At 54.5% G+C, this 12,007-nt stretch overlaps 1 protein-coding gene across 1 annotated transcript in view; it reads right to left on the bottom strand.

Moving 5' to 3' along the window:
* Positions 1–11,286, bottom strand: part of LOC148107537 (pro-interleukin-16-like) — a 74,816-nt gene extending 63,530 nt beyond the window's left edge. Inside the window, exon 1 of the mRNA XM_087856583.1 lies at positions 10,881–11,286. Within this exon, the coding sequence (XP_087712709.1) occupies positions 10,881–10,920 (40 nt within the window). The 5' untranslated portion in view covers positions 10,921–11,286. The remainder of the gene's footprint in view (positions 1–10,880) is intronic.
* Positions 11,287–12,007: the final 721 nt, after the last annotated feature.

Genomic DNA, 12,007 nt, shown 5'->3' with positions numbered 1-12,007 from the left:
CAGTTCCCTCCTTGTCCTACTATCAGCTGACCTGTCTTGCTTAACCATCAGAAGGGGAACTCATTAATCCAGTTCCCTCCTTGTCCTACTATCAGATGACCTGTCTTGCTTAACCATCAGAAGGTGAACTCATTAATCCAGTTCCCTCCTTGTCCTACTATCAGATGACCTGTCTTGCCTAACCATCAGAAGGTGAACTCATTAACCCAGTTCCCTCCTTGTCCTACTATCAGATGACCTGCCTTGCCTAACCATCAGAAGGGGAACTCATTAATCCAGTTCCCTCCTTGTCCTTGTCCTACTATCAGCTGACCTGTCTTGCTTAACCATCAGAAGGTGAACTCATTAATCCAGTTCCCTCCTTGTCCTACTCTCAGATGACCTGTCTTGCCTAACCATCAGAAGGTGAACTCATTAATCCAGTTCCCTCCTTGTCCTACTATCAGATGACCTGTCTTGCTTAACCATCAGAAGGTGAACTCATTAATCCAGTTCCCTCCTTGTCCTACTCTCAGATGACCTATCTTGCCTAACCATCAGAAGGGGAACTCATTAATCCAGTTCCCTCCTTGTCCTACTATCAGATGACCTGCCTTGCTTAACCATCAGAAGGGGAACTCATTAATCCAGTTCCCTCCTTGTCCTTGTCCTACTATCAGATGACCTGTCTTGCTTAACCATCAGAAGGGGAACTCATTAATCCAGTTCCCTCCTTGTCCTACTCTCAGATGACCTGTCTTGCCTAACCATCAGAAGGGGAACTCATTAATCCAGTTCCCTCCTTGTCCTACTATCAGATGACCTGCCTTGCTTAACCATCAGAAGGGGAACTCATTAATCCAGTTCCCTCCTTGTCCTACTATCAGATGACCTGTCTTGCTTAACCATCAGAAGGTGAACTCATTAATCCAGTTCCCTCCTTGTCCTACTATCAGCTGACCTGTCTTGCTTAACCATCAGAAGGTGAACTCATTAATCCAGTTCCCTCCTTGTCCTACTCTCAGATGACCTGTCTTGCTTAACCATCAGAAGGTGAACTCATTAACCCAGTTCCCTCCTTGTCCTACTATCAGATGACCTGTCTTGCTTAACCATCAGAAGGTGAACTCATTAATCCAGTTCCCTCCTTGTCCTACTATCAGATGACCTGTCTTGCTTAACCATCAGAAGGTGAACTCATTAATCCAGTTCCCTCCTTGTCCTACTATCAGATGACCTGTCTTGCTTAACCATCAGAAGGTGAACTCATTCCAAAGTATGGATGAGATTCTGCCCAGACCGTTACGGACACAGAGTGGTTTGCACCTCAGGGTGGAAACTATCGCATCCGTGCCCTCCAGGACCTCCTCCAGAAAAAGGACAGACTTCCCACAGCCGCCTAACACCCCACAGGCCAGCTCGCAGTGCACCAGCAAAAGGGGGGGGAGAAGCTGGCGGGAGAGCTGGGGCAGCTGGTGTCTTGCCGCGCGCAGCCGAGGTCTTACCACGGGATCTTGGTCATGTCTCGGCTTTCGCTCGCTCATCGGCCAAATGGGATCAAAGACTCCGAGCACAGTGCTCCTGAGGGAAGGGCCCGTAGAAGAGGAAGCACCCCCAACGACACTGCACACATACGCCTTCCGTCTGCGTTTAATCTTCCCTTAGCATGAAAACAAGGTTCACCTCCACGTGCTCGCCTCTGCATCCTGGCACTCGCACACACGCACACGCTTGCACTCGCACACGCGCACACGTGTCTCCGTGGCACGAAGGCTGGCACATGTCTGCAGACCGCTGTCCGTGCCTTAGCCGCTGAGGAGCGCTCTTTCTTTCGACCCTGCCCTCAGCCCCACGGGGCAGGTTCAGTTTCTATACCCATTTCACAGATGCGGCGACCAGAACACGGGGACGGGCAGCTTGCCTTCCTGGGGCGCACAGCTGCTGGCGGCGGACCGGCATCTGAACCCCCATCCGTGGGCCTCGCACCCTTCAGATGCATCCACACTGCCCGTGGGGTCTGGGAAGACGCAGACATTCCGGGGTGGCGGGGTGGGCGGGGGGAGCCGCGCACCTGTTGTCCTTCCAGCCTGTGGAGCCCAGAAACCTTACCAAGCGATTCCGATGCCTGCTGAAGTCTCGCCGCCGACGCCCCGAACCCTAACGCACAGAGTAGGTCGGCATCGTGGCTGAGGCGCCCAGACCGCTCTGCATGTCGGCTTAGGAGTAGCGCCCCGGGGCCAGAGGCCTTTTGCCCCGGAGAGCGGGCATCTTCTGGGATTACACCAAGAGTTCTATTTATGCGGTGAGGTTTGATGTATTTCTCGTTAACTCTATGTCCACAGTTTCTTCTGATGCTTCCCCCCTTTTTTTACTTGTAAAAGTAATACACGCTTGCTATCGCAAGTCAAAATTTCAGAAGGCGAAACGAAAAGTGCGTCCTTTTTAAAATACCACGACGGGGTTCACGTGTGCTGGTCCAAGAGCAGCCGAATCCAGAGTTCCGCGCTTGGAGTCACAGCAGAGGCAGGACCGTGGCTTCGGCACCGGCCCCTCCGCAAGCTCTGGCTGGTCCCGTGCCCTTTCCGAGCCTCCCTGTTCTCTTCTGCATAATGGGAACAGCCATCCAGCAGCCTGACAGAGCTCCTGCGAGGTCCAAGCAAGGAGTCAACTAGGATTCTTTAAAAACCCTGAGGAACTCCTCACACTGCGAACTTGAGGTCGTGAGGACTGGACCAGAGGCCTTGCTTGCTGTGACAATTGTAGCTGACTTCTGCAGAGACCCTGTTGCGCTCCCTCCGGCCTTCTCTTCTCTCACTTGTCCGTGCTGGATGAGGCCCAGCACGTCGCTAATATGCCGTGTGATTAGGTCCGGCGGTTGCGGGCCGTCCCCGGGCCAACACCCCCCAAACCCACGTCTCCAGCCTTGGACCTGCTTCTGAGTTGGAAACTCTTTTTTCCTGCCACCTGCTCAGTGTCTCCACCTGGGGACTGACCAGGGCTCCCCAAAAGTCACGCCGCGAGCAGCACTCTTGATGTGCCCCACTTCCCAGCTCTTCCTCCCAGGCTCCACGTCTGGGGACTTGTCACCGTCATGCATTCATTTGCCAAAGTCCAAGAATTCGGGGCCAGGAGTGGAGAACGGGGGCCCTGAAGCTGGGATTCCTGCCCCGGCCAGAGGCAGAATCACAGGCAGGGGAGAAGGCACCTCCCTGGGGACTGGCCGCCTCCTCTGTAGGATGGTCCCCACTCTCGCACCTCTCTGACAGCGTTGCGGGAGGACTAAAGCTGTCAGGAATGAGCCCTCTGAGAGCCAGCGCTGGCTCGAATTAATCCTCATTCCTCCCTCTCTGACGTCCACGATCCACCAGATTTATTGGCCATTCCTGTTGGCTCTCCCGCAGGAGACACCCCTAATGTATCCCCTTCCCCTCATCTCCGCTGCTGGGGGGCCTGAGTCCACTGCCCTGCGGCCCACCTGTCAGCCGGGCTCCACGCTCCGGCTTGGGCCTCCACGTTCATGTCTACACCATGACCAGTCCTGGTTTCTAAAAACGTGACATAGATCGTGACACTCACCTGCAGAAAACCTGCGAAGGACTTTGCATTACTTTTCAAATTAAAAAAAAAATTAAAGCTTTCCTCTTCAAGCAGTTTTCAGTTAACAGAAGAAGGGCACACACGTGCAGAGAGGTCCACACACTCCATGCACAGCTGATACCGTGTGCTACTGTGGCACGCCGTCACCACGGAGGAGTCAGTACTGAGACCCTGGTTTGGCCGAAATCCCATAGCTTACACTGGGCTCACTCTCTGTACCGAATGGTTCTGGGGATTTGGCAGGTGGGTAATGTCACAGCACCATCGGGAAAAGTGTACCACAGCCCTAAAGATGCCCTGGGCTCCATGTATTCATCCAAGACTTTGCATTGCTTTTTCCCAATCGCATTCCAATGGCTGAGCATGTCCCACAAGAGTTACGTGACCTCGCCCCTGTTCATCTTCCCTTTCCTGAGCACACCGAGCCCACGTCACCCTAACGCATTGTCCAAACGGCTCCCTTCTGAGAAGGCTCTGCTTCCAGATCTTCATACAGCAGGCTCCTTCCTGCCTTGATATCGTAAATGTGGTCTTTCCTGTCCACTCCATCTACAGTAGCCCCCAGGCACTCCCTGGTACGCCTCCTTTTTCCTTCTTCATAGAACCTGTCACCATCTGAAGGTGCTGTTAGCCTGTTTCGGTACTTAGTGCATCAGCTGTCCATCCCCCCCAGAGAGTAAGCACCGCCCACAGAAATCGTCAGCCTTGTTCACTGCAGGGTCCCCAGGTCGAGGACGTGCCAGGCCCATAAGGACGCAATAAACATGGACTGAAAGAATCAACCCGCAGCTGAACGAATAAATACGTGACTAATGCCATGTAACGAGCTTCTACGTTTGCATTTTAGAGCCTCCAAAGAGCTCTTACAGATATTTCCTTAACCAAGTGAATCTGATTAGGCACAGATTTAAACAGAACTAAAGAAAAGTGGCCACACTCTCTGTCCTAGTTCCTTGGAGGGCGCAGATTAAGAAATAGTGGGAAGAGAGTTTATTTCTAAGAGCTCTGATAACCCAGAGGATTGGACACACGGAGTCATGTGGTTTCATCCGTGGAATGAAAGGAACGTGCGTAGCGATACGGCCGTGACTGATGGATGCCCTCTGTGCGCACACCCGCTGTGGCCAGACGCCAGGCCAAGCGCTGTCAACACAGCGTCTAGCTCCACGGTGAACCCGTGGGGAGGGTGCCCTTGCTTATCCCTATTTCCCTGCCGGGCCAGGGAGAGAGAGGAAGGGCAGTGGTAAAGCGACTTTCCCAAAGCTCAGAGCCAGGATTTGAACCCAGAGTTATCTGACAACAGAGTTCAGGCAGCCCTTGTCCATGAACACAAACTGAGCAGAGCAATCTGGAAATCTCCAGCCAAACCAGTCAGCCCAGCACGGGGCGGGCTTGGAAAGGGTTAAACGCCACAGCAGGAGGGAGTGGTCCTGGCTGGCAGGTGCCTTTTCAAGGCCAAGATTAAGACTGTTGGCACAGCACGCCTCCCCTCCACCTGGCCCCCAGAAAAGGCCAGGTATTAATGAACAACACGTGGGGTGGGGGGGCAACTGTTTCCGCTCAGTGGGGCTTTGGCAGGACCCGTGTGTCCGCTTGTTCGCATTGGGGTGTCGAGTCCCTGCCTTCTCGGTCTCTGACAGGACGCCAGAGGCCCCCCAGTCAGAGTGCCTGTCTGCCGCTCCCCCCCCCGCCCCCCCGTGGAACAAGGCGGCTGGACCTCATGCTCCTCTTCCAGCCCACACAATTATCTGAAGAGCGCGGCTTCCTGCCTTGTATCAGAAAGCAACATTTGTAAAGATGAAGAAATCCCTACTTTCTTTTCTTAATTTGTTATTGTCATGACATGACTGACTCAATAAGCAAAAATTTAAAATCCCTGCCCAAGGTCACGGGCTGGTCTCCCCCGCGCCTGATGTTCCTCCAGATGGTCCTGCTTTCCTCCCACCTCCGCACCTCGGCACGCACACCCCACGCTGCCATGTCTGATGCCCAGACCCCTGTCTCCTGGCCAACTCTGGGAGAGTTTTCCAGGTTTGGGTCAGAGCCACCTCCTCCAGGAAGTCCTCCTTGACAGCCCTCCCAACTCGCTGAAACAGGAGCTGCCCTCCTGTGCTCCTGAAAGCACTCCACTCTGACGGGCTCACGCATGTCCTGTTAGTAACCGTGAGCTCCTCCGTGCTAGGGACGGCGTCCCACGCCTCTCTGTAGCCCTTACAGTCCCCCAAACAAAGTGTGGGCTGAACAGCTGTGAGAGGAGAGGAGGGGCGGGAAAGAGGAGGAACAGGCCGGGAGACAGAGGGAGAGAGGGATCTCTGTGGTCAGACGCACAAACGCAGAGAGAATACAGACAGAGATAGAGGAATGGCCGCAGCTGCAGGACCAGCTACTCGCAGGCACGCTGCAGCCTCGGGAGGCAGAGCATGCACTGAAAGAGCACTGGTCCAGGAGTCCAGGCTGCTGGTTCTCATCCCCAGGCTGCTGCTCACCCCGTGTCACCTGGGATGAGCCACTCCCCCTTCGGAGCTGCAGGTTTCCCCCTTGTGAAAGGCGTTCTTGTGAGACCTCTATAAAAATGCTCTCACCGCTGGACGCACGTGGCGGTGGGGCAAATACCAGCGCTGCCTTCCCCCCACCCCGTTCCACCCGCAGTGGCCCCAGCGCCATCGGGACGGGAAGGACCGAAGGGCCGGGGCAGGAGCCAGGAGGCCTGTCTTCAGACCCTCTCCGTTTCCGCCTTAGACCATCTTAGCAAGTCGGACAGTTGAGGGCACATCCACCCTGTGATGCCTGCAACCCACCTCGGCTGCTCGGTGCTCATCTCCCCGGTGAGAGGTGCGCGCACTCCGCCGGTTCCTGGGCCAGCCTGCTCGGCTGCGGGCAGTACAAAGGCAGCCCTTGCAGGAACAGCTTGGCACCCATCACCCTCCCTGGGGACCACGGAGGCCCCACATGAGCCCCTAGGACCCACCTATGTATACTGAGCCTTGACAGAGTTTTCCCCACCAGCCAAGGGCCCAGCTCCCGTGACAGGGCCCCAGCTCCCTCTGTTCTGTCCTGGCCCGGTACCAAGCCCACCATCAGAACCCAGAGCCCCAACCCTAACCTTACGCCAGAGCCACCCTGCTCCAGCACCAGGATCTGGGTTCCCTTTGCCCAGAGTGACCTGCTGCCGGGTGGGGCTCCCTTCGAGCAGCGCCCCAGCCAAAGTCGGCACGGCGCTCATCAGGAGGCCAGCCCGGCAGAGCGGGGGCCCTTACAGCCCAGGGTTCTGCCCCCACGGCCGAGGCAGGACAAAGCAGGTACTGTGTGTTATTAAACTACATGTTTAAATTTAGTGACACATAATATATTATTAGTAAAATCTAAACGCAACTGACAAGGGGCTTGGGAGAGCTTTCTGGGGGCAACGTTCACATGGTGCCGAGACTTGGTCTTACACATTTTGCAAAATTAATTGAATGGCACACCTCAGCTGTGCACATCTCAGCGTATGTACATTTTACCTAAAAGAAGAACAAGGAGCAAGTACCAAACTCAGATTCATTACATACATGCTGAAGTGCTTAGAGGTGGAGGGTAGGGATGCCTAAAACTTATCTGGAAATATATTCCAAAAATAAGGTGGGGGCATGGTTGGACAGACGAATGGCAGGATGGACGGACACGCGGTAAGACAAGCAAGAGTATAAAGTTGCTTGCAGAATTTAAATAGTGGGGTATGCTCACTGACGACAATTCTTCCCAGTTTTCTGTATGTTTGAACACTTTTTTATCATAATATTTTGGAAGAAATACAGTTGAGAACAAGCCAGAGAATGCACAATCTGGGGAATGGCTCAATCAGCTGTAGCAGAAGCACCTGGTGTGGGTTTCTGGGGCCGTACAGGTGGGGGTTCCGCTAACTCTGTAGGAACTGACACGGTCACGTGGAATGAGTGACGTGCGCACGTGAGGGTCACCGCTGATGCCACTCAGCCACGGGACCCACAGCATGCTAACAACACGGGCGCTAGAAGGGCGTGGACCTGCCTGGGTGCGACTCTCTCCAGCCGCCCACCTCTGGGATAAACTCCCTGTGCCTCATTTCTGTTCACCTGTAAAGACAACCGCGTTTGCCTCCCAGGGTCGCAGGGAAGGTCAGAGGCGTCGGTGCCTGGTGCTGAATGCTGCCCAGGAGGGAGACAGGCTGGTGTCACAGAGACACTTCCCAGCTGCTCCCCTTGGCCGGCCACCAGGTGTGGGAGACACAGGCGACTGGCTCACGCTCACAGGGGAGGGTCTTGAGGCCTCACCCAACCAGCAAAAGCTTGTATTTCCTGAGCTCACAAGTCACCGTGATTATTTTTCTTTTTTAAAGATTTTATTTATTTATTGGTCAGAGACAGAGCGCAAGCAGGGGGAGTGGCAGGCAGAAGGAGAAGTCCCGATGTGGGACTTGATCCCAGGACCCCACGATCACGACCTGAGCTCAGGGCAGACACTTCACTGCCTGAGCCCCCCAGGCGCCCCCATGATTATTTTTCTCAAATGCTACAAATAAACAGATGGCTGGAAGTGCACTGAAATGCTCACAGTGATCACAAGCTGCTAAGATCTGAGACCGTTCTCTTTTCTCATCCCTGTCCTATGAGGTTCTGTTCCCTTCACCTAGAGCTTGCGTCTCCCCTCCTGCCCCCACCTGATTCCCGCACACCCTTCAGAAAACAGCTCAGACAGCACCACCTTGGGGGAGCCCCCCTGACCCACCAGACCAGGTCAGTTCCCCATCAGAGCACCCTAATACACCCAACCCTCCTTGTCCGTACATTTACACGCGTGTGTGATCGTCTGTCTCACGAGTCCCACTTGATCCCCGGAACCCAGCCTGGTGCCTGCAGCCTAGAATGTTCTAAGCAAATGGTTGAAAATGAGTTCCAAGTGTTTGAGAAAGTGACTTCATTCTTTGCAGATTGAAAAGTAAATAGAAAATGGGTGGTGGGGCGGGGTTGAGGGGTGGGCAATAGACCCAGGACATGCGCATTCACCCTGGGCAACACTACGCAGCTCCTAACTACCAGAGAAGTAGGGTCGTGCGTCATGCGGTTCGACTTCTTCCCTGGGCTCGGGCCCCACTCCGTACGCTCCAGCCCTATGCAGTGCCTCCCTCTGCAAGTCCTTCCCTGCCAACGGCTGGCCCTGGGCAGTCACGAGGGTCCCCAGGTATCATGGTTCCATTTCCAGCAGGAGGAATGGAGACACCTGCGGAGGACATCACATGACCTATCGCTGGGGATACAAGCGACCGCTATGTCACATGCTCAGAATGCGCACCTGCGAGATGGCAGCCCTGGAGGTCTTCTTAGAGGCCAACTCGACTCCAGCAGCCTTGTGTCCCCCTTCTAGACAGGGACAGTGAGCCCCCAGGATGGAAGGGGTTTTTCCGGGTCTAGTCATAGTGTAAGGATTTAACTGGACGGGTGTTTGTGCACTTAATCCCCGGTTACCCTACAGCTGAACTCAGAGAAAAAGGGACTAACTCATCACTATTAAGTGATGTTGTAGGGTGTCCCCAAGATTGTCTCCCACACCTAGGACCCAGGCCCTCCTTCCCACAGCTGATGAAGGACCGCTTGTTGCAGTCCTAGCTGAGTCTCTTTCCAAGAACTACCCTCTGCTGAAGAGAACTGCCTTGCACAAGGCTGGGCCCCAGACCTAGGGCAGCCCACAGGCAGCAACGGGTCATTCCAGGGGTGCAAAACCCGAGCGATCACCTGGGTCACAGCTGAATCCTGTGCAGCTTCTCCTCCTGGGAGAGGGAGACACAGGTGTGTCCCTGAGGCCTCTCTCCAATGACCTTCTTACACAAATCTCAGTCTCAGTCTTACAGGAAACCCAACCAGACATGGAGAGACAGCCAGGGACAGGAAGTGGCAAGGCCTCCCCAGAAATACAATGGTTTCACCAAATATTGAGCACCTACTGAATACCAGATCAAGCCCAGCCCTTGAAGACTTCCCAGTAAACACATCCACATGGTCTATGGCCAAAGGGAGGCCCTCTGAAGGCCAGGCCCCCTTGCTGCAAGAGAGGGGGTGCACGGCCCCCCGCCATGGAGCGCTCCCTTTATCCCCAAGCCCCGCGTGCTCTGTGAGGGCTGCTGGGTCTCAACAGGGGAGCAGCCTGCTAAGGGCGCTGCCGCCTTCCGTGCGTCACACATACGATGCCCGGGCCATCTACACGTGTTATCCTTGATGGCTTCTGCGGTCCCATGAGGTAGGAACCCGTGATGCCCGTTCTGCAGAGGAGGAAACTGAGCCACGGAGACGTTGAATACCTTCCCCCAAATCGAGTAGCCTGTTCGTCTCAGCGCCAAGACTGTACCCTGGGTGGCTGGAGCCCACACCCAGTTCTTGGCCCCTACGTCCTGCTGCCTTCCTTCAGACCTCAGAGATGCTTTGATGGAGCCTAAGCAATGGCCCCCGGGCTCTAGCCCTATCTTCCATATCTCCCTGGAGCTGGAACAGTCAGAGTGTGCCTTTGACTTGTCTCGTTCCCCTTTCTAAAGAAAACCATGTGTTTACTCTCTTATGCCAAAGTTACAACAGAGCTGAAGTTTTGCCAGTGTTGACTTTAAAAGTTGGGCAGAGGGGTTAAAATCCTTCTCCCTGGTGCCTGTTTGTTCCCAGAACGAAAGGAAGTCGTTAAAGAAACGAACTCAGACCTACTGGGCGATACCTGCAGAAAGGCAGGGAGTCCGGCCAGTGGACTCAGGCCCCTCCCAGCCTCCCCTCTCCCCTCCCCGTGCCCAGCTCTGCGAGGCTCAGAGGGTCCCCTGCTCTGTTCTGCCTGTTCTCCGGGAGACGCTGAGCAGCTCCCTCTTCTGTTCTGTTTCCTGCTGGGACCCGAGCTCAGCGGGTGGGGACCCTGACAGCTACGCATTTAGATACGCCGGCCCCTGAGAGCTGCGGGCAACATCACAGAAGAAGCAAGGGCTCGTAGAAGCCAAGGGCGCCAACCAGGGCTCACTCTCACCCCCTCAGGGGACCTGGGAACCCCTCACCCCTCACCTTCCTGCCAAGCAGCCTAGTGAGCACACAGCCAGCTCCGCAAGGACAAGGCGGACAGACAGGGATGTGTCCTGCACCACAGGCATGCACACACACACACACACACACACACACACACACACTCTCTCTCTCTCTCTCTCTCTCTACGTACAGTATAACCCAAATCACGCTTTTCCATACCCCTCCCAGAGGATGTCGAGAAGAGGCAAACCCTCCATCCCAGCTCCCCGGGAAGCCCTGAGAAGCAGCTGCACTTACCATTCTCCCTCCGAGGGAAGATTCTCTTCTGCAAACTCATGCCGCGGGGCTTTGAGGATGGGGCTGAGCCTCGAAAAGCCCCTCGGAGCCCCGGCCGGATCAAGAAGTCCCGGGAATCACCGGCAGCTCCTGGGCGGGGAATATTTGAGTAGGAGTTAAAACTACGAAGCAGCTCCTCGTTAGAACGGCTTCCCCCGGCAGGGAGGGAGGAAAAAATCCCTTTCCCTCTGCCAGCAAATCTTTAAAGTCTCACAACGGTTGCTTCCAACCCCTGCCCTTCTTGCAAAGCAAATGCGCATGGAGGCAATGTTATTTCACTGAATCAAGCCCTCAGATCATAAGCCTTTTCCTGTACCACAAACAGAAATGTAAAACCTCAAACTTTCCTTTGGACTCAGACTCTGTTGGGAGAGGACTGAACACAACCCTCTCTGAGGTCGAATGTATGGAAAATGTGCTAAACTGTTTAGACCAGCCCCAGCCCTAGGCTCGGCTCCCCACCTCCCAGCATTTTTTTTTTTTAATGAGTTCTGGTGTGTTTATGTAATTGCAAGGGACAAACACAACACCTAAAATCTCTGCCCAGTGTTGAAGTGATTCATTTTCTCCTTCACACACACCACACACAAACACAGCGCCTGTTTAATACAAGTGAAGACGCCTTTCATAAAATCTGCTAAGGGCTCGGGCAGAGCGGCTGGCTGTGAATGCAGCTGTGTCCCCAGAAGGGCAGCTGGGCTCCGGGAAGGTGGAGGCTGACTTTAATCAGGGCAAACAGAAGGCGCTCTGACTCCCGCCCGCGTCGGGACAAGCAGGGATAAAAGAAAAGTGGGTGCGAGCCTTGGCCAGCCGGGCTATAAAATGTATTCTGCCGACTCTACCCAATTTCCCCTCTTTGCCTTCTCATACCAGGAGGATTTATTTTTAGACTTGGACAAGATGTACTATTATTTTAAGTGACCAACTTGATTGCTGGGTTATATAAATCCTTGGATTCCCCACCAAAAAGACCAAAAGAATATACAATAATTGGCGCAGAGTCAGAGCTGGAAACCAGGGAAGGATGTCAGCGTTTTGGGGGACACAGCCATGAACGGTCGGACTGAAAGGAAAGGCTGCTCCATCTG

This window comes from Ursus americanus, chromosome 28 (assembly GCF_024610735.1).
Source record: "Ursus americanus isolate L20-20 chromosome 28, mUrsAme1.1.p, whole genome shotgun sequence".
Lineage (NCBI taxonomy): Eukaryota > Metazoa > Chordata > Mammalia > Carnivora > Ursidae > Ursus > Ursus americanus.
The sequence above is the reverse complement of the archived record's forward strand: the minus strand, read 5'-3'. Positions and strand labels throughout refer to the sequence as shown.